At 40.9% G+C, this 23,170-nt stretch overlaps 1 protein-coding gene across 1 annotated transcript in view; it reads left to right on the forward strand.

The window, feature by feature from the left end:
* The window catches only part of LOC124622978 (bumetanide-sensitive sodium-(potassium)-chloride cotransporter-like), a 591,187-nt gene that overhangs the window by 410,163 nt on the left and 157,854 nt on the right, over nucleotides 1-23,170 (forward strand). Inside the window, exon 5 of the mRNA XM_047148767.1 lies at nucleotides 12,430-12,683. Within this exon, the coding sequence (XP_047004723.1) occupies nucleotides 12,430-12,683 (254 nt within the window). The remainder of the gene's footprint in view (nucleotides 1-12,429; nucleotides 12,684-23,170) is intronic.

The raw sequence follows: 23,170 nt of genomic DNA on the forward strand, positions 1-23,170 counted from the left end.
AAAGAGTAAGCAAACGCACCATTCTGATCAACGTCCAAGCACCGAAATTCATTTGCGCATTCTATCTCGCCATACTGGTGATGAGGAACAGCCTGAATGTTAAACTACTTTTTATGGAGATACACAACTGACGTCAGCCGAAGCCAACACCAGTACACAAGCATGAAGACCATGTGAAGTGCGTAACGGTGGTGAAAGTTTAAATAGAGCAGAAATATGATTAGAAACGATTGAAACAATCGATATCACAGACTGAAAATCTATAAACGTTTAAATAGAGCAGAAATATGGTTAGAAACGATTGAAACAATCGATATCACAGACCAAAAATCTATCAGTGGCGAAGAAATTGGAGGTAGTATTAGGTCACTGATGAATTAACGAGTGATAAGAATATAGTGTATTAATATATCACTCCGAAAGAAAAGTCAGGAATTAAAATTGTCTCGCCAGGTAAAGAAAAAGCAGTGATGTATTGGGTAAAAAGAGGACGTAAGAAAACCTAAACTCTCAGTATTGTTGAAAATGAATTTTTCTTTTGCCTCCTTTGCGTCAAATATTTAGGTCGAGAAACGAAAATACAGAACTAAGTAAGAGTCAAATCGAAAATAACGTCAACGTTACATACGCCATCTTTTTTAAATTTTATGAAGCCAGACAATTTTTTTTTTTTTTTTACTCTCAGTGATACTCTACTATCTTGCGGAAGTGGTGGACCTTAGATACTGTTAACAACATTGGAGCAAAATAATTAACGGCTTTGCGAAGTTGAATTACTCGCTTCAAGAAATAGCACGCTATTGTGATTATAAAGTTACCGCGTCAAGAAACACGCCGGAAAAAATATGTGATTCAAAATGGAAGTGATCGAAGCATTTGTTGTGAGTGCGGAGTAAAAAATTGCTACCTGTAGTTTTAGTGAGTCGCGCATGAATCCTCCAGATCACTTCAACTATGAAAAAGACGTTTTCATTCATAGAGATAAACACACACAGAGGCATGTGGGTATAGCTGTTTATACTTGTAGACAAAACGGCCGCGATCAGTCTGGATGGTTAAAAAATGGTTCAAATGCCTCTAAGCACTATGGAAATTAACATCTGAGGTTATCAGTCACCTAGACTTAGAACTGCTTAAACCTAACTAACCTAAAGACATCATACACATCAATGCCCGAGGCAGGATTCAAGCCTGCGACCGCAGCACCAGCGCGGTCCCGGACTGAAGCGCCTAGAACCGCTCGGTCACTGCGGCCGGCTGGATGGTTTATTGTTACCTGTGTTATATATGTTTACTTCAACAATCGATCGGCAACTTTGCACTACGCTTAAAAAGATTAATGTTCTGCACAGAAAATGTTGTACTAGTTTCCCCAAGTCTGAAGAATGAGCACTGAAAATGTTACGTTTTACTTGCATCACGCTGTTCTTCTGTTTTGTAGCAACCATTCCGTTCTACTTATATCCTCTTAGTAAGGCTATAAAATTCAGAATTAAGCTATCAGCCATATTTCAAAATGATCATGATAAAGAAAGGGGGATACGTCAGATTTCACTTGATGTAATTTAATCGTTAGAGCGAAAATTTTCCGACAGAGGCGGGAATTTTACAGAACTTTAACAGTGTGATTAAGAACAGATCGTGCAGTTTCCACTCTACCACCGCGACAGTGTTCTTAAGTTGCAATCACTATTACAGTGCCAGTCTTCTTCAAAATCTCATTCCACAATATAGTATGTTTTATGTACCAACGTCGAATTCCGTCAGCGGCTCACAAGGCTGTCAAATGTCGTTATTCATGCTCAAGTTGCAGAATTAAACATCGTTATGGATAAAAAATGAGTCTGGTTTTTCTCCACAAACATTTAATTATATTCTGACCGCGTTGATTCGTGGATTTAGCGCTTGTCTAGCAAATAAATTGAAGCAGTTCCAAGGAAGCGCCGAGTAGTTTTGCACGTGAATTGACGACTGTTCACCAGCGAGTTTCAAGCGCGAAAACCATGCGAGAAATACCGCATTTCAAAAATTTTTTAGTAGCTTTCAGTTTGCGTCGGCAGCTAAAATTGTGCATATGGAAATTTCGCAACGTCGACGAATAATGGGGAAAGCAATCGAAACAGTTTTCATAGTCAAATCTGACCGTTCTACTGCAGGCTTACCAGTAAGAGCAGAAATTGAATCTGTTGATTCGAAGGGCAAGCTACCTTTCAGCTTGCGGCATAGATATTAGTGACCGGTGACTGGTGAGCTCTCTACAGTCTCTCAGGCTCTTTGGTAATTGGTCTCAAGTACTGCACTTAGTACACAGAATTTTGTTATACTTCCATAAGCTTGTTTTCGTCACATCTTTTATTTCAGCTTTCGCACTCAGGTCTGTGTTAAAGATGTCATGATTTTTCAAAAGTGGTCCACGTAAGAAAACGTACAGCCTTGACGAAGATAATTATTTCGTAATACAGATATGTCGTTCGAAAGCCAACGAAAAGAAAATGAGAGCAGAAAATCCTTGGAACTCATGAACAAAATTAAGCGCTTGGGAAAGGTAATTGTAGACAGATGAGGTCAAATTTGTTAAAGGCTTCATTATTTACACTCTCTTCAAGATTCTCTTATGGAAGGCAACCAAAGATAATATTATACTTTCAACAAGACAAGTGGCTGTCGGAGGTTTTTGGTATACACGGTATGTGTTTAGCATGAGTACAACTTGCTAAGAACTAACGCCTTTTATATTATAAACGAAAAATACAAAATTGTGGAAGTTCTGCACTATTAATTTATTGCAGTAGGTAAAACTGGAATCTTGGGCACGTTACCATGCCCTGTAATCATTCAATGCAGCTTTATTTCGACTGAGCGTTTGTTGTTGATATATGCTATATACGTTAAACTAACACATGCCCAAGAACTCTCACGGATTGTGTACCTTCGTTACGTGCAGTCGTAACATTGATGTGAAGCAAAGAATGGAGCATGAAGGTGACTCGCTCACGTAACATAATCCTTGTTTCTTCCGTACCTGAAATGTACGTTATGCCAGAAAGCTCTTACGTGCCCGACTCACTTAATTACTTTTAACAATTGTTAAGGTAGCAAAATGTTCTAAAAATCTTAAGTTGCCTTCTAAACTATTAACTGTCTTCAGACGTCATTGAAAGCAAGGATTAACATATATTGGATTATGAACTTACCACGCTCCAACAGAGGTGGGAACTTTTGTAGGAACGCAAGATCGATCCAAAAAGAAAGAAATAAACGAAAAGTATTGTTAGAAGTACTTCTCTAATAATGCGTTACGTCAAATATCGTTGCGTATAACGCATGCGCCAAAGAACGATGGAAGATATACAACAAACACTGCAGTGTAAGTTCTCTGGAAATATTCAGGAACAGCAGGGTAGATTATTGTACGTTGGTGCACTTTTCAGACATTAGCCTCTATCCAGCATTGCAAAAAAAGTTTGATTAATTTCTTATTCCAGTTTTAAATGATGACATTCACTTTTTATGTATTGCAGTCTTTTTCTGAAATTACAAAAAATTACTCCGAAAAAATAAGATTTTTCCAAATGTGGAATCATGTTCCATGGAAAAATTTTGTCATGTACCTGTGAACAAATATACCATTCAAATTTGAATAGAAAATCTGGTCTTTACTGTATTTGATAGTCTATCCGTTACGTTATTACTCTACTACACACCAATAACCAGTGAGTAAAATAAAATTAAGAAGTATTCTTAAAAGCCAATTACAAGGTGATTACATTTGAAATAGAAGCTACTCGAAACTAACGCAAATTTTCAATTATCAAGACAGATAAATGGTTAAACATTAAAAGAACTCCGTTCATTTGCAAGTATCATCTGTTCCATGGCAAGGGACCTTCTTTTTCGAGGTACAAGATGGTGCACGACCGAGGAAGTATGGGTTGATGAACTACATGTTATATAAACAGTTCTAAAAATGTGAAGCATTATACTTGCCATAAAATTCTGTATCAGACGCCTTAACAGTAAGTTGCTAGCTATTTTAATACATTATACAGTACTTAAATCTGTAGAACGCGATATACTTACAAGTGCTGCACAAAGCCCAACCTCAGGTCTAAAAAAAATAAAATAAAATAAAAAACTGTAAAACGTGCTGGGAACTGCTTACGGCGACGGCGGTCTCTAGTGAGCATTCATTCCCACGATTCTATAATCAGTCCCTAGACTGCAGTACCGATCAAAAAACATCGCTTGTTTCTCGGTACACTATCCTCTAGGTACAATACTCTCCCCTTTACTAAACACTTCAAAATCGCGCATCACCAATGCTCTCAATGTACATAAAAGTTTACTGATAAATTTCAGGAACCCATCACACCGTTTACTATTTAGGGGTAATATTAAGAGGCAGTATGAAATGGCTCTGATACGAACAGAAGACTTAAAGTTGTTGGGAGCGCTCTGCACAAAGAAAATCGCACACAAGACCTTTCTACCAACAACTGCAAAGAATTGTTCTTTCGTATTCAGTAAGTAGCACTTAGCCATGACAGCAGACGCAGAACGAGTTCTGAGATAACGCTGCTACAGTCGAGTTGCCGCAAGAAGATCGCTGGTATTTGCACTGGGCTGGCCACGACAGCTTCGTACATCTACTTCAGCCAATCAAGTAACACGATTTTTAAACGTCTCTGTAGCAACGCCACAGAATACAGAGTAGAGTACACAGAACGAAAAGCAGAGGGCGGCTTCTTTCATTTGCATGAAGCCAAAAGTTGCACGCGAAGCCACATTGAAGCCGAGTGAATGCGAAACGATAGCTGCCTACTACTAAGGCACGGCATGGACATTCTTACGAAATGGAACTAATCTAACCAACTAAGTGAAAAGTTACACAAAAGGAAACGCTAATGAAACAAATTGTAATAAACCTTTAATTCAAAACTTATTACATAAGCTTTTAAAATACTCCTACTGTTCACATGCGCAAATTGTGAACTGCCACTGTTTATAGCTTAAGTTGACAATAAAGCTACTTTTTGTAAATAACGTTCTTTTCATTTCAGGAATCCTATTTGATTTTTTAATTTTTCTTTCCTGGAACTTTGAGTTAATAAATCAACTTCACTTTCAACAGAAACAGCTGTTATGAGTCACTCACTGTGCAGGAGTTTCGGTGTTTGTATCAGGGCTGGAATTTTCATTCAAGTTTTCAGCCGGAAAGTAACGCATAGATATTACTTTAAATGGAGGCAGTAGGGTGCACAAAAATTTAATTTATGCAAATATTCGGGCTTACGTCCAGAGCTTTAAGTACATTCTAATACATTATATAATATGAATTACATTTGTTTAATAGATGACGATTGATAAGTGTCACGAAGAAACTTTTTCTCGAATTTTGACCTAAAGATGAGATATGTTTCAGCTTTTCCATTATGTAACATTGTATATTTGCAGATAAGTGATGTATGGTATTCCCCCTAAACTGGAACAGCTTTTGCGCTGAGGTGTGTATGGGAATTTGGATTGAGGGGGGAGGCATGCTAGTGTAATCCGTACATTTCTGCAGAGTCACTGTGGCAGGGTAGTGTAATGGTTAGAGTATCTGCCTCGAGATCAGGGGATCTGGGTTAGAGTACTCGTTTTGGTACAAAGTTTCATTGGCCGCTTCAGCTTGCATATATACATCGTAGATGTTTGCGACTTGGAAAGACCTCTGGAACCCTAGAGTTTTATTGCATCATGTAACTCGGTGTGGAATGTCTTCCTCTTCATTTAGTACAACAATAAATCACGATCACTAATTTCAGAAAGGTGCGTCTACTTGCACGAACTGTTCCCGACTAAGATGCCGGCTCTTTCTACGTGGTGCCATCAGGTAGCAGGTTCAAATAAAATACTTTAACTTATGTTTTCTCCATACTGTAGTGAGATGTCGCATTCTTTCCAACTTTAAAAACAATTTCGATGTGTTAGCTACATTTAGTACATAGAAAAGTATCATCAAAAACGAAGCAAATGTAAACAGACCACAACCACATTTATCACTGCAAACTTTTCAAATTTTATGCGACCGAGTACTTGGAAATTAAGTATCACAGTAACTATGACCAATATCGAAAAAAATACACTTGCATTAAAATCTAATGTATACAAATGTTTTCAATTATGGCCAGGCCTATAAGTTCACTCAAACATACGCTGAAGAGCCAAAGAAACTGGCACATCTGCCTAATATCGTGTAGGGACCCTGCGAGCACGCAGAAGTACCGCGACACGACGTGGCATGGACTAGCCTATTGTCTGAAGTAGTGCTGAAGGGAACTGACACACCATGAATGCTGCAGGAGTGTCCATAAATCCGTAAGAGTACGAGGGGATGGAGATCTCTTTTGAACAGCACGTTACAAGGGATCACAGATGTGCTCAATAATGTTAATTTCTGCGGAGTTTGTTTAAATTCAGAAGAGTGCTCCTGAAGCTATTCAGTAGCATTTCTGGACGTGTGGGATGTTGCATTGTCCTGCTGGAATTTCCCAAGCCCATCGATATCCACAATGGACATGAGTGGATGTAGGTGATCAGACGGGATGCTTACGTACGTGTCGCCTGTCAGATTCACTCGCCCCACGCCATTACAGAGCCTCCACCAGCCTGAACAGTCCCCTGCTTACATGCAGGATCCATGGATTCATGAGGTTGTCTCCATACCTGTACACGTCCATCCGCGCGGTACAATTTGAAACGAGACTCCTCCGACCAGGCAACATGTTCCCAGTCATCAGCAGTCCAAAGTCAGTGTTGACGGGCCCAGGCGAGGCATAAAGCTTCGTGTCATGCAGTCATCAAAGGTACACGATTGGTCATTCGGCTCCGAACGCACATATCGATGATGTTACTCTGACTAGTTCGCACGCTGACACTTGTTGATGGCCCAGCACTGAAATCTGCTGCAATTTGCGGAAGGTTTGCACTTCTGTGACGTTAAACGATTCTCTTCACTCGTCGTTGGTCCCGTTCTTGTAGGATCTTTTTTCGGTCGCAGTTATGTCGGAGATTTGATGTTTTACCGATCTCCTGATATTTACGGTACACTCGTGAGATGGTCGTACGGGAAAATCCCCACTTCATTGCTATCTCGGAGATGTTACGTCCCACCGCTTGTGCGTCGACTATAACACGATGGTCAGACTAACTTAAATCTTGATAACCTGGCATTGTAGCAGCAGTAATCGATCTAACAACTCCACCAGACACTTGTCTTATATAGGCGTTGCGTACCGTAGTGTCGTATTCTGCCTGTTGACATATCTCTGTATTTTAATACGCATGCCTCTACCAGCTTCTTTGGCTCTTCAATGTGTTATGTAATATGAATCACATTCGTTTAATAAATGACGCTTGACAAGTGTCACAAAGAAAGTGTGATCTAAGATACGAAAGAAATCAATTCTGTGTGACAATCACTTACCTCGGAATGAAATGAGAGATGTTATGTACAATAATGAAGAAAACGCGCAAATGCCGAACAAGTTGTTTTTAATTTTTTTAATGCAAAGGAGAACCTCTACCGAAAAAGTAACTCGAGGAGCTGATTTAGCTTTACTTCATTTACATACAGTATTTTTTTACAGTTTAATCAGCTTTTATTGTTTACAGTAAGAAGATCAGAAAACATATTTTACTCATGAATTGCTATCAACCTTTTGTGGAAACCACTCGTTGCTTTCCTGTTTTGTCTTTTCTCTTACAACTGCTCATAATATATTTCTAACTTTAACAGCACATCAAACAACAGTTTACCTGTAGGTAAGCCCAGCAGCTGCAATACACAACTTTAAAAAATAAACAAAAGGTACCTGTTCGCCTTTGGCTTCAGACACAGTTGTTTCCTCTGTTTAAGTATGCCAGACTTCGCGCGTGCGCACTAAATTTTGGCGCATGGATTGCAGTCGAGTTTCCATTCTCTGTATTCTCTACTCTGTGGCGGCGCCTCAGTGTTGCCGTAGTTCTACAGAAGACGAAATGGGCTGAAGACTTCCATCCAGGCACTCTTTGCCCAGACTGGTGTGGCGACAGATGAAAGCAAACGGAAAGCTGAAGTTTTAAATTTCGCGTTTAAGAAATCGTTCACGCAGGACGATCGTGGAAACCTATCGTCGTTCGACCATCGCACAGACTCCCGTGAGAAGGACGGAGTAATAGGCCTCTGACGTGGAGAAGCAACTGAAAGAGTTGAACACAAATAAGTCGCAATGTCCGGGTAGAATTCCAGTTCAGCTTTACGAAAAGTGCTGTAAGGCATTGGCCCCTTACTTAGCTTGCATATGTCTTGAATATCTCGCCCGCGCAAATTTCCAAGCTCCCGGAAAATAGCACAGGTGACTCCTGTTTATAAGAAAGGGAAAGGAACAGACTCGCCAAATTACAGATGAATGTCCTGAATTGTATACTGCAGAATTTTTGAACATATTCTCAGTTCGAATATAAAAAAATTTCCTTGAGAAGAATAGCTTATGTCCACGAAACAGCAGGGTTTTAGAAAGCATCGTTCGTGCGAAATTCAGCTTGCCGGTTTTCTCACGTGATATACTGGGAACCGTGGATGAAGGGCAACAGACAGATTCCATATTCCTAGATATCCGAGAAGCAATGGACACGGCGCCCCACTGCAGACTGTTAACGAAGGTGTGAGCATGTCCGATAGGTTTCCTGATATGTGAGTAGTTCGAAGACTTTTTAAGTAATAGAGCCCGGTACGTTGTCCTGGACGGCGGGTGTTCGCCGGAAAGAAGGATATCGTCAGCAATGCTGCAGGGAAGTGTGATAGGGCCACCATTATTCTCTATATACATAAATGGTCCGCAGCTCGTGGTCTTGCGGTAGCGTTCTCGCTTCCCGCGCACGGCGTCCCGTGTTCGGTTCCCGGCGGGGTCAGGGATTTTTCCTGCCTCGACATGACTGGATGTTGTTGTGTTGTCTTGATCGTCATCATCTCCATTACGGCCGGTGGAAGACAATGGCAAACCAACTTCGCTACGATCTTGCTTACTCGGCGGTGCGGGTCTCCCGTATCGTTCGCTACGCTCCTCGGAGGTACGGGACCTCATCATCATCATACATAAATGATCAGACACACAGGATGAGCAGTAATCTGCGGCTGTTTGCTGGTGTGCTGTGGTGTACAGGAAGGCGTCGTCGATGAGTGACTGTAGCAAGATATAAGACTACTTAGACAAAATTTCTTGTTGGTGTGGTGAAGGACAGCTTGCTTTAAATGTAGAAAAATGTGTTTTGAAGGGGATGGGTAGCAAAAATGTAATTAGGAGTATGCTTGACACAGTCACGTCGACTATCTGTACAGTCGTAACGTTGGAAAGCGACATAAAATGGAACGAGAATGTGTGGTTGGTAGTAGGAAAGGTGAATGATCGACTTTGGTTTAGTGGGAAGCTTTTAGAAAAGTGTGTTTCGCCTGTAAAAAAGACCGCATGTAGAATAGCAGTGAGACTAGTTCTTAAGAACTGCTGGAGTGTTTGGGATCGCCGAAGCAATTCAGGGGCGGGTTGCTAGATTTGTTACCGGCAGGTTCGATCAACATCAACTATTACCTAGATGCAGGAAGTCAAATGGGGACCCTTGGAGAGAAGGCGACTCTCCTTTCGAGGAATATTATTGAGAAAATTAAGAGAAACGCCATTTGAAGCTGACTGCTGAACAATTCTACTGTCGACAACTGTACGTTGGACCACGAAGATAAGATTAGACTGATTGGGTCTCGTACTGAGGCATATAGGCAGTCGTTTTTCTCCCGCTGTATTTGCGAATGGAACGAGAAAGAAAATGAGTAGTGGTGGTACAACGTAGCCTCCGCCACGTACCATACCGTGGCTTGCGGAGTATGTATGAGATGTAGATGTAGACGAGTACTGCTTTCGGCTGTAGTCGTTTGCGCTTCGCGTTTGAACAGCACTGCTACCTGTTACGTAGTTTCTTACGCCGACGTGACTGTAACTTCGTAAAAGTAGCCCTAAAAGTAGAATAAAAGTGCTCTGGTAACTAAATTAGCCAAATTTAGAGAACCGATATTCGAAGGAAACGAATGCAGTCTCGTCTCGTTCGGTATTCTCAGAGACTCAACCCACGGATGCGTTGTCGTCGCGGCTCTTTCGGCTGCCTCGTCATGGGAAACCGCCTCAACAGTCGTCGTCTTGCTGACACTCCGTGGTGCTCCAGTTATCATCGCACTGTCCGTGTGGGTACAGGGCTTGCTGCAAACAACTGTGCCGTTAGCGGTACTGAAGGCTCAACCATCATTCAGAGCCAAGTGAACAACAAGTCTATCGTCTCGGGCGCTAGCACCGAGGGCCGTTGAGATCTTGCATGGTACTGAATATGAACCTCCTGACCCACACGATGCAATATTCATGCGATATCCGAACGTGAGGACCAACACAGACAATAATATCGTGAGACAATAAACCACAGTCTTGGTAGGCTACTATTTTGCCGTTGTCAAATTCCGGCTCGTGCTTGTAATCGTCGCGAAACGAACGCCACTGTGTGTTAACAGTAATCGCTTATGAAATAGAGTGGCGTAGTTTTAACATAACTCTGTTTGTACATTTGTAGGTAACTATTTTCTTTGTAAAACACCACTAAATCATGAAAATATGAAGCCACCAAATAGTAGATAAAACAGCAGCTGATACGAGTAAAGAAAGAAAATTTGTCTTTCAGACGAGCAGCTGTGTGTGTGAAAGTGTGTGTATGTGTTGGTGATTCAGGAGTGCTCAGCGAGAAGGTTGCGAGCCCCCACACGAAGATTAGTAGAAACGAATGTGGGTAAAAAGTAGAAAATGCGATAAAAGAAGCAAGGAGCAGTGAGAGATAAAATCGCACTTACTCTCTCCCAGTCTCACCCATGATCGCCTGTACAATCTCACTAGATCAGAACATGTACGATAGCGTTAAAACGGTGAGCTGTCCTAAAACTGTCAGATAAAGCACAAGAAAGAAAAGAGGAAAACTAAAATATATTCGCAAGAGTATGGAGTTGGCTGATGACTTCCAAAAAAAGAAAAGATGAGCCAGGCACCTTGAAAACACATATTACTTAAAAAGACATACCGCATTCGTGTCATTGTCATTTAAAAAAGAGGGTAAATGGGTTGACAAATCGGCCACTGACCTTTTGTCTGAATACAAAAACAGTCTGCCAACATATAGCGCACTGTGATCTGCACGCCACAAGCACCACACATTGGAGTGTTCTCTCGCCAGAACAAGAAGCCATGCGTCAGAGGGCTGTCTCACATGCGAAGACGATTGAGAGGAACTTCATCCTGTCTGCGTGACTGGACGCAGATACGTTGTGGCCGAATTGTAGACTTTATCAGAGTAGTTTGCTATCTGCTACTTACAGCCACTCCTCTTCCCACTGATGCATGATTCTGTACCGCAACAGCGAGGTGATAGCTTATAGAGGGATAGTACACTAAAGGAACTGAGGACTGCGAGATGCCTCCTTGGCTGCTTGTCTGTCATTTCGTTGCCTGCAGTACCCATGTGCCGTGGCACTCTGCAGAAAGACACCTCCAACCACATACTTTGTAAGTGGAGAAGGGTGTCCGGGAATATCCTGGACTACTATATCTGCTCGGTACAAGTTGTTGCAGAGAGTGAAGAGCACTCAGGGAGTCGGAACAGACGAGGAATATTAACACGCACGGCACATCGCATCTCCACCAGCACCCTCAAGATCGCGTATAATTTGAAATCGAAGGCAGTGAAGTCTGGAGGAAACCGAATCTTGACGACACGATCAGGGGAAACAATAGAGCAGCCAACGGAATTCCTCTGTTTAGACCAACCCGTGAGTACAGCTACAGGTAGTAGTGGCGCTCAGTTAAAATGTCAGAAAATATCCCATTAAAAACATAACGGGCGTGCAATCTATCCTGTATACTGCACTATATCTAAAATTACTTTGGGCCTCTTCAGTAATTGGCTTTCGTGCTAATTGACAAAATTACCATTTCTAACGCAAGTGCAAATATTATTGATCCATATGGTGATAGTTCATAGTTAATACAGAGTACAGATCAGATGCTGCTTATCATTTGCTAAACTATATCGTGATTCGTTTCACATCTCCCTGATGGAACTTATGGAACAGTACCAATCAGTGAATGAATATGCACGGATAGCACTACCATGGTAAAACTGCCACACTTGCAGATTGCATGCTGCATGTTTAATTCGTTAGTAAATTTAGAAATAGTCTCAGCGACTAGTAATTCTCTACAGCATTAGGTTCTGTAAAGTTAAGATCTGTGACCATGAAAACTGTTTTTTGTCGTTATGATTTTCATCCACTACAGTGACATCTCTATGATATCTTTAACCTTATGTAAATTTTTGATGTTTCAGGCGGTATTTATTACATGATATCTCGATCTCTTGGTCCTGAATTTGGCGGCGCTATCGGTCTGATGTTCACCCTAGCCAATGCTATAGCTGTATCGATGTATATTGTTGGTTTCTGCGAGTCACTGCAGGACCTGCTAAGAGTTTATTCACTCACCATTGTTGACGGTGACATCAATGATATAAGGATCGTTGGCATCATAACACTTGTTGCTATTCTAATACTGGCGCTGGTTGGAATGGACTGGGTGACAAGGGTACGTGCAACAGAACACTTATAGCGTTATTCACAATAATCTCACTAATTAAAACTCATTTCAAGCATTTCAATAACTGACTGTTTATGTTGTCTGATTGTTCTTGTTGTATCACAAAAGTATAAATGGTACTGATGCAAATTAACACAGCAATGCTCACAATTGTCTCCCGCAATTTCTGCGTTAGCGTAACTTTATTAAAAGTAATGATTTATGATGACGACTCAAAACTATCTGTTTGCTTGATGAATTACCGACCATTCACTGAAACTGCTGGTGAATCTTCTTAGTGTCAATTCAGTTATGAACATGCGCCTCAATTTGTAAGGTGTGATGCTTAATAGTTTCATCTAAAATATCTTTGGACACATTAACGACATTAGCGATCTGATTTTACTAGGCGAATAGTTACAAATGTGTAAAAAACCAAGCATGTCCTTTCGTAACCTTTTTAACATCTGACATAAATATATCAAAAGAAATTTTATGGAATTATGTTGTATTTTGGCTCTGTAACAGAAAGAGGGAGGAAAGGATATTTACACCTTACATAGAAACCAGGCGGTAATTATAAGAATCGAGGGGGCATGAAAGGGAAGCTGTGGTTGAGAAGAGAGTGAGGCAGAATTGTGGCTTACCTCAGATATTATTCAGTCTGTACTTTGAGCAAGCAGTCAAGGGAACGAAGGAAATATTTGGAGAATGAATTAAAGTTAATGCAGAAGAAATAAAAATTTTGATGTCTATTGATGTCGTTGTAATTCTGTCAGAAACAGCAGAGAAATTGTAAGAACAGTTGAACTTAACTGACAGTGTCGTGAAAAGAGGTTTGGTTCGACAAAAATAAAACTACAGTAATTGAATTTAGTCGATTTAAACCAGTCAATGTTGAGGAAATTAGATCAGGAAATGAGACCTAAAAGTAATACTGTAGATGAGTTTTGCTATTTGGACAGGAAAATAACTGTTGATGGACGAAGTAGACGGGACATAAAATGCAGACTGCCTACAGCAAGAAAAGCTTTTCCGAGGAAGGGGAATTTGGAAACATCGGATACAGATTTAAGAGTTATGAAGCCTTTTCTGAAGATGTTTATCTGGAGTGTAGCCTTTTACTGAAAGGAAGCGTTGACAATAAGGAGTTCAAACAAGGAGAGACTGTAATCTTCTGAAATGTGGGGCCATAGGGGAGTGCTGAAGGGTAGATGGGTAGATCGACTAACTAACGACTAGGTATTGAATCTCACTGGGGAGGAAAGAAATTTATGGTACAACTTCACAGAAGGATTGGATCTGTCGGTAATACACATTCTCAGGTATCTAGGAATTGTCGGTTTCGAATTAAAAACAGTGTTTGGGGTAAAAATTGTAGAGGAAGACGAATGGCTGAACACAGTAAGCACGCTCAAACCGACGTAAGTTGCAGTAGTTATTCGGAGATGAAGAGAATTGCACAGGATAGACTAGCATGGAGAGTTTGCATTAAACCTGCCCTCGGGCTGGCGGCCACAACAACATCAATACAGAAAGCCTGTGGAACAACTAATTCCATTTCAAGTGGCGCAACACGCGATAGATCATACCTCTATCAAAGGAAATACATGTTGTTGAGCGAACAGGTATTTCACTTATTTATTGCTCCTCGTAGGATTTGAACGAAGTGCACTGCAACCAATGGCGACATAGATCCAAATTCCTTACATTATTTGTATCGTTGTTTTACGTACTAAAGGGAAAGAATTCTTTACTATCTGAATAACTCAAGTGAGTGCATAAGCGGTTCTCACTGAACTATTAATTGAATTTAAGGTATGAAATCATTTCTTTCACTACTTTTGAACAAGATATTGGTACAGTGCCTCGTGTTTGTTCGGGGCCCCTATTACATAAATGTGTGTTATTTGATTAAACAGATGATGGTATGAAACGTGAAGAAAGAATTGAAATTCTCTTTAACCTTGTACTTATTACTGAATCCCAAGAATACAAAGGTGTTACACAGAACAATAAGATTAACGTTACACGACTCATGTGGTGCCTCGACACAGTCGTACAAAGCCTTGCTCCATAATATAAAGATGGAAAAATACTTTGGTGAATGAAATACCAGCTTACTAAACTTGTCACGAATCAAGTACGGTACTTAAACAAAACGGAATCTCCCCCACATTAATCGAAACCGCAAACATCACTCTGCTAGTCATTCAAGAACAGTGCCTAAGAAATCTCATTATCCCAGTGTGGCTCGTCAATGGTGTATTTGTGGAAAGATATTACCTTGTGTTCATGAGTAGACGCGTGGAAAAGAACTGTATATAATTGTGCTTATAACTTCACAAATACAAACCTATAGCTGCTTTCATAGATAGCTCGTTCTCCTCATCGCAACCACGTTCATTAACACGTCATATCACACACAAGGAAAAGCATATATTCTCTCAACAACCGTCTCGAATGGAACAGACATAAAGAAGAACGCTCTGTTCCCATTCGAAACTGACAAGCCATATGGAGTGTCCCAGTGCCCTCCCTTCTCATTGGCTGAGGATGTTCTCGTTACAAAGATCATAGACAGAGGAAGTAGCGTAGCTGATGCAGCAGGTAATTTATGGAAGTCGACCTGTGGACGTAGGTATGACAACAAAGATTGCTTGCGAGCAGTAGGCACGAAACAAACGTAATATGTAGAGTGAGAATCAATAACAGGCTAATTTCCAAAACACTGATTCCGAGTTATTCAGCTATTTTTGTTGTGACTATAATGATCTAATGAAAAAACATGAACAATACTTTTTATTTATTGTCTACAGTAGGAATCACACTTAAGTGTGAATTGCAGAGTAACCATGTAGATGTAAATATGTTTGTGGCATATTTTGTAAACGAACAGGGTGATGATTTGCATGTGTGTGATATTCTGTATAAAGGAGGAGACACAATCCTGTAAGTATGCAAACAAAAATACTCATTCTAATATTAGCATTTAAAAATACTCAAAGGTTCATTTTGTCCGATTTTCCGAGTGCAGTCTAACTTTTAAAAAATGCCAGAGAGGCAGAAAATCACACATTCAAACATCACAAAACGGATTCTCGTAAACAAATGCACAAATGCAACTGAAAATGAGAATAAGTTCTCGAAACGCGTTGTGCTAAGCATAAAGAAATAAGTAAATGGTGCTGTTTTCATTATTTAAATCACAAATGGCTTGTTAGGTGTCGCATTCTCCATAATTTTTACAAGGTTCTTATGTACTTGACATTCTTACAGCCTCCTGCATTTTTCAATCCGGGAAAAATCTGTCACATGACATAAATAAATGGCCAGAGACCAAAAATTTGTGGTTTATCTCATCATTCTTGCCTTTCTTTCATCGCGAACTGATTCTCTCTGCCTGCCGCGGTGGCCGAGCGGTTCTATGCGCTACAGTCCGGAACCGCGAGACCCCTATGGTCGCAGGTTCGAATCCAGCCTCGGGCATGGATGTGTCTGATGTCCTTAGGTTAGTTAGGTTTAAGTAATTCTAAGTTCTAGTGGACTGATGACCACAGCAGTTAAATCCCATAGTGCTCAGAGTCATTTGAACCATTTTATTCTCTCTTCTTTATTTTTCTGCTGGTGTCACTGTGTAAATCCATCGTATTTACAATATACCTTCGTGAAGTTAACAAACAAAACAAGAAAACGGATTGTGACTGCACAGTATTGTTGCAGGCAATGCTCGTAAACAATTACAAAGCTTTGTGCCACTTAACACGCTCTAGCCCCACCAGTGGGTCGACAAAAGCCCTTAACCCCCTTTTCAGGTTGTTGGCAATGGCACTTAGCTTCATTTTCGGGTGTAACTAAAAAACTGTTTTGACCCTTAGCTAGTTATTGATTCCCACTCTACATGGATGGAAGCTGGTAAATATAACACATAAGTTTCAGGTTCTGTCGACAGCTTTCAACTTACTAGTAATGCCTATTGCCAAGAGTGATTTGCCCATGGTTTATAAACCACATTTTTGCCATAAACGAAATCTTACGTGAAAACCTCATCACTTATCCTTTAGGAAAACGATAGTCCAATTTGAAATTAGTTGCCATGAAGCTGTTTGTGGAGAAAATTTTGGATTGCATTAAATGCGTTGGTATGTAATATTGGCAGAGAACGTCTTGGCGAATCTTACTCGCATATCCAGCTGCCTCGTAGTGACTCGTGGCTTGCATGTTGCCGCTGCTAAAATGTTAGGTGCATTCCTCTCATCAGTTGCTACACTTTATCTTCGACGTCCTTTATCTCTCCAATTTGCAGTTTATTTCAATTGTTTCACAATGCTTGCAACGATAGATCCTGCTTGCTTTCACGATCACGTTTCCATTCAGCATATAACGGCGAAACTGCTCAAACGGTTTGTTGACACTGACCATAAACGAAAACCATATCCACTTTCTCGGCTGCAGTATACGTTGTAGAAGTCTGAAAAGGTTCGTGAGCAAATTGTCTGATTGCTACAATAGGAAAAGTGCAGACTAATGAGCATCAGTACACAAGTGAGCACACGATCTATAAGTGAGTTACGTGTTTGCTTACGATTGCTACAACAGGGCAGATGTTCACATGACTTCATCTTGTGAAGGAGGGACGGTGGTTTGTGGAGCTAGTACCTGTTACTGTATAATTAAGTCCCATGCATGCTATGTCGCGAAGTCCTCTTCCGAGGTTCTTCCCAATACCACAAAAAAGTATTTCGTTACATTTAAATGAAACAGTTACTACCATAATTCGGCAGCTACAAACATTACAGATTCCTTGCGTATCTCACGAAACTCATCACACTGGCCACTTAGGGAACACCGCACTCGACATATAGTGGGGTGACAAAAGTCATGGGCTATCGGTGTGCACATATACAGATAACAGTAGTATCGCATACACAAGGTATAAAAGGGCAGAGAAATGGGGGAGCTGTCATTTGTACTAAGATGATTCATGTGAAAAACTTTCCGACGTGATTTTGGCCCCACGACGGGAATTAAAAGACTTTGCACGCGAAATGGTAGTTGGAGCTAGACGGTGGGAGGATTCATTCCGGAAATCGGTAGGGTATTCAATATTCCGAGATCCACAGTGTACCGAGGATACCAAGTTTCGGGCATTACCTCCCACCACTGACGGCACAGTGGCCGACGGCCTCCACTTAAGAACCGAGAACAGGGGCGTTTGCGTAGAGTTATCAGGGCTAAGTGCAAGCGACACTGCGTGAAATAACCGCATAAATCAATGTGTGACCTACCACGGACGTATCGGTTAGGAGGACATTTTGGACAATTCAAGCGAATGATTTGTCCCCTCAGATCGCCCGACATCAGTCCCATCTATCATTCATGGGACATAATCGAGAGGTCAGTTGATGGACAAAATCCTGCATTGGCAACGTTTTCACAGTTATGGACCGTTGTAGAAGCAGCCCGGCTTACTATTTCTGCAGGGGACTTCCAACGACTTGGTGAGTCCATGCGATGTCGAACTACTGCACTACGCTGGGAAATTGGAGACTCGACACGTTATTAGGTGGTACCGCTTGACTTTTGTCACGTCGGTGCATTTACTCGTTTGGATGTATTTGGGATGACCTGTCTTTGCTACTTCGTCTTCCATAAATGTTTGGAATCATTAGTTTTGCATGGAGCAGTAAGTCTGTTCCTGAAATGCGATGAGAGGTTCTTGGAGAGCTCTAGAAGGAAGGGCGCAGAACTGTTACAGTTGTATTGGAATCTAATTACAAAAATGGCGTACATAAAATAATGCACGGAAGAATTTTACTTTGAAGTAGAAGAACTTGCAGAAACGTTTTCAGTAGATGGGTACTATGTTATGATTACCTCAAATGAATCGACGGAAAAGTGTTGCTATAACGATAAAAAAAACGAAATACTCTTGTTTATAAACACCAAAGGAAACTACACATATTAGAACGAAGGCGCAAGATCTCATCCAAGAAAGAGATAAACTGAGTCTAACAACCAGATACACGACAAGTGTCCCCTTGGAATGATAGTCAAACTCTATCCAATCAAAAATAGTAAAAGAATTTTGAGCGCACAGGTCGAAGCTCACTGCAAAATGCAAGATGACTTACTGTGATCGAGTTGCCCATTACGAATAAATAAAATAGATTTGCAGAAAAATGGTGTCATTTAGCTCAGCGCTCTCTCCGCTGCTGAGTGAGACATTTCCTAGACTGTGGCTAAGCTATTTCTTCGATATATCCTTTCTTCTATCAGTGCTAGACGAGAACAAAAGAAGTAGAAGAGGTTCTGCGAAGTTTGAAAAGTTCGAGATAGGTACTGGCTTAAATTTCAGTGCTGCTGACAAGCTGATGCTGAATAAGTAATCACTTGAACAAGACTTGCTGCGAGGTCAAGAAACCTACACGTACTTTACAGAAACACACTGTTGGAGGTCTGGGTGTACCGGAGTTCGGTTTGTTTGTGGGCGGGACTTGTCGCCGCCCCCCTCCCCCACTCACGAAAGGTTAAACAGGGCTCTAACAGCTGTCAAAGAGGAGCTGCTTCACGCACACTTGACGCACCTACAGACTCCGCACGACGACCACACAGGAATGATAGCCAAACCCTCCGTGTTATTAATAAGTTGTCCGTAAACCAGCTCCTACTGGTGAAAGCTGGCTCACTGATTTATCTCAGCTGCCGCTGTCGCGTGATCAATCGAATCAATGTGTGAGTGTCTGCCGGAATCACTACAGCGTACGGCAGACGTACCGACGTTGAGGGCATGCTGTTAATAGTGGCGTTCAGCACATAATAGCCGACTCAGACCTCCTATTAGGTTCTCATACCTCAATCGGTAAAAACAGAACTTTTTTAGGGCCACTTTTTGACAATCTGCTTGTCTGTCTGTTCGTCTGTCTGTTCGTCTGTCTGTTAAGAGTCCTTTTCTCAGGGATGGACAGACGTATAAAGTCCAAATCTGTGCCAAGTACTAAGGCATAGGGTCCCTTGACGACGTAAAAAATTTGAGCTTCTACGTCAGTGCAATTGTGTGATATGGCTCTCAGCATAAGACCAGATAAGACGATACGTAGGTGCTAACTAAAAACGCGTAGAACTGTAATCACTTATTTATTTAAAAAGCGAGAAGTGAACTGTTTTATAATCCACCAATAATACGTATAAAAACAAATGATGTATCGTAACTGTATCGTTACAGATCCCACTGATGATGCCTTAAAGTAAAAAAAGGCGAAACGCGTCTGGGAGAATAAAATACAGTGCAGCAAGAGAAGGTGTTTTTTATTTACAAAACAAATATCCTATGCTTACTGCGGTGGATGGCACGCATACAAACCCGTCACTCGTCAAAAACTATACGGTACTCCTCGTTGACTTCGAATCGTTAAATTTGGCAATAAGCAAGATTTCACAGTACAAATAAAGGAAAAAATCCGAAGAGTATTAATTTGTAATTATATCACACGAAAAACGTGTTTCTTCTGTCATTTGTTATCCGTCTGTCTGTCCATCTGTTAAGAAAAAATGTGTGTGAAATCTTATGGGACTTAACTGCTAAGGTCATCAGTCCTTAAGCTTACACACTACTTAACCTAAATTATCCTAAGGACAAACACACACACACCCACGCCCGAGGGAGGACTCGAACCTCCTCCGGGACCAGCCGCACTGTCCATGACTGCAGCACCTTAGACCGCTCTTATCTGTTAAGACAGCTTTTTCTCAGGAACGGTTAGACGTATCAAGCTGAAATTTAATAAAGTATACAGTCCCTTTAAGGTGTAAAACATCTAAGCCTCTAAGTCAATGCAATCAAAAAATGTAGTCATTTATGTAACATATTTTGATATCCTGCCATCGGTATCGATAAGAGGCAAAAATCGTCGAAACTCTCGATTCCCGGGACCGATGAACAGTCTATATACATTATTGTGTTTGTACGGAAAACTCTGTTCGTGAGTCAAATTCGCACTTATCCAAATTTTTTTTATTACTCCATGGTCAACAGGCCGTTACCTACAAACGAGAGCGTAGCATGAATATCTGCAAAAATATAGCTTAAAATGTAAAACACATGCAAATGCACCTATTGAAATGACACAATCAGATATTCACAGTGCATCACAATAAATGAAAATAATACACGATAACATTGATTCCTATGTAGGAATCGACATGAATTCCGCAACGATCGCATGAAACGCACCTTCTCTGTCCGTCCACGTGACCGAGAGGGCAGTATATGCCGGCGCCCAGGTTGATGCCGCGTTCCTTGGCTCCCAGAAGGCATTCGATGCAGTTGTGCAGTGCCATCTGTTGAACTAAATACGAACGTATGGAATTTCAGACCAACTGTGTTACTGGTGTGAAGACTTCCTAATAAACAAAACATAGCATGTCATTCTGGTGCCGTTGTTGTGGTTTTTGAATCCGAGGACTGTTTTTATGCAGCTCTCCAGGCTAGCCTATTCTGCACAAGCCTCTTCGTCTCTACATATTTACTGCAAACTGCATCCATATGAATTTCCTTGGTCTCCCTCAACAATTTACCTCTCACACTTCTTTTCATTACTGTATTGAAGATTCCTTCGCATCTCACGTTTTGTCCCATCAACCGATCCTTTCTTTAACCCAAAATTACTAACCTTCATGAAATCTACGATTGCAGTTGGTACCAATTCGCGGTTCCGGTCAAACTGATACCGTCAGTGTAGGGTGTAAAACAGGACATGTTGTACTTATTTTGTATGTGATGTAATTTGGGAGGGGGCGGGGATGGTCGAAGTAGAGAGGATATAAAATGTAGACTGGCAATGGCAAGCAAAGCGTTTCTGAAGAAGAGAAATTTGTTAACATCGAGTATAGATTCAAGTGTCAGGAAGTCGTTTCTGAAAGTATTTGTATGGAGTGTAGCCATGTATGGAAGTGAAGCATGGACGATAAATAGTTTAGACAAGAAGAGAATAGAAGCTTTCGAAATGTGGTGCTATTGAAGAATGCTGTAGATTAGATGGGTAGGTCACATAACTAATGAGGAGGTATTGAATAGAATTGGGGAGAAGAGGAGCTTGTGGCACAACTTGACTAGAAGAAGGGATCGGTTGGTAGGACATGTTCTGAGGCATCAAGGGATCACAAATTTAGCATTGGAGGGCAGCGTGGAGGGTAAAAATCGTAGAGGGAGACCAAGAGATGAATACACTAATCAGATTCAGAAAGATGTAGGCTGCAGTAGGTACTGGGAGATGAAGAAACTTGCACAGGATAGAGTAGCATGGAGAGCTGCATCAAACCAATCTCAGGACTGAAGACCACAACAACAACAACATACCACTTGAGACCTAGCAATTGTAATTATCTAGTGCGTAAACTATTGATTATGGCTTACGTTGAGTAAAATACGGCGTAGTAAAATTTACGATAGTTTGGTAACATTGTAACATTTCCTCCCTTTAGTGTTCTAGAGTTAAGTCATATTGTGCCATAAATTTTTTTCAACAGTATGATTCTGTTCCTATTTAGGTACTCCATCTCCTCATCTAATCTTCAACAGTCTTCTGTAGCACCACATTTCGAAAGCTTCTATCCTCTTTCTGTCTCATTGGCCTATCTTCCACTTTTCACTTACATACACGGCTACATTCCAGAGAAATATCTTCAGAAAAGACTTCCTAACATCTTAATTCATATTTATTCCAAGAGGAGAAACATCTTCAGACATAAAAATCACTTTGAGCGCACACCACGAGATTGTTAGAGAACCGTTATGTGCACAGCATACAGAGCGTAAAGTGTAAACGGTAACTGTGCACAAGATGGTGGGTGGTTTAGGGAAAGTCTAGACGAACAAATTGATATCAAACACTTGTGATCTATCAAGCCGCGAAACAAACACAAATTGGCTTAGGAAAGCCACCTAAACAGCAGCACTTGTACCGTCCCTCCTCTTACACCAAAGGCTTTCGTTGACATTAGTAGGTTAACCTTTCCCGTAAGGGTGATGAAAGTAAAATACTTTTGAAAACGTTATGCAAAACCTTGTTACATTTCCATTCGATCTAAAATGGCAACCACAACAGTATCGCAATATAACGGCCAAAGAAACAAAAGCGATTTAATTGTTATTTTTACATTATTAAAATTCACAAAACAGTAAGTTACAGTTTACATCAACGTCAGTTTTACAATTTATAAATGCACAACTACGGCGGGTGACGTACAGCGCTAGTGGACATTCAAAATCTAATGTGTCACGCTTGTGCCATAGCTTAGGTGGCTTCAGTAGGCCAATTTGGTGCTGCTTCCCAACTTGAAAGATAACAACTATCCTACACACATCAAAAAATGTTTTGCATCACTCCGGTTCCCACAACTCCTTAAGACAGACGTTGACTGTGGATATTGTATCACAGACACAGTCCCTTTGACTATTGAGAGATGTCACTACACCCGCCCAAGCCGGCCGCTGT

Source organism: Schistocerca americana, chromosome 7 (genome assembly GCF_021461395.2).
Source record: "Schistocerca americana isolate TAMUIC-IGC-003095 chromosome 7, iqSchAmer2.1, whole genome shotgun sequence".
In the NCBI taxonomy this organism is placed as follows: domain Eukaryota; kingdom Metazoa; phylum Arthropoda; class Insecta; order Orthoptera; family Acrididae; genus Schistocerca; species Schistocerca americana.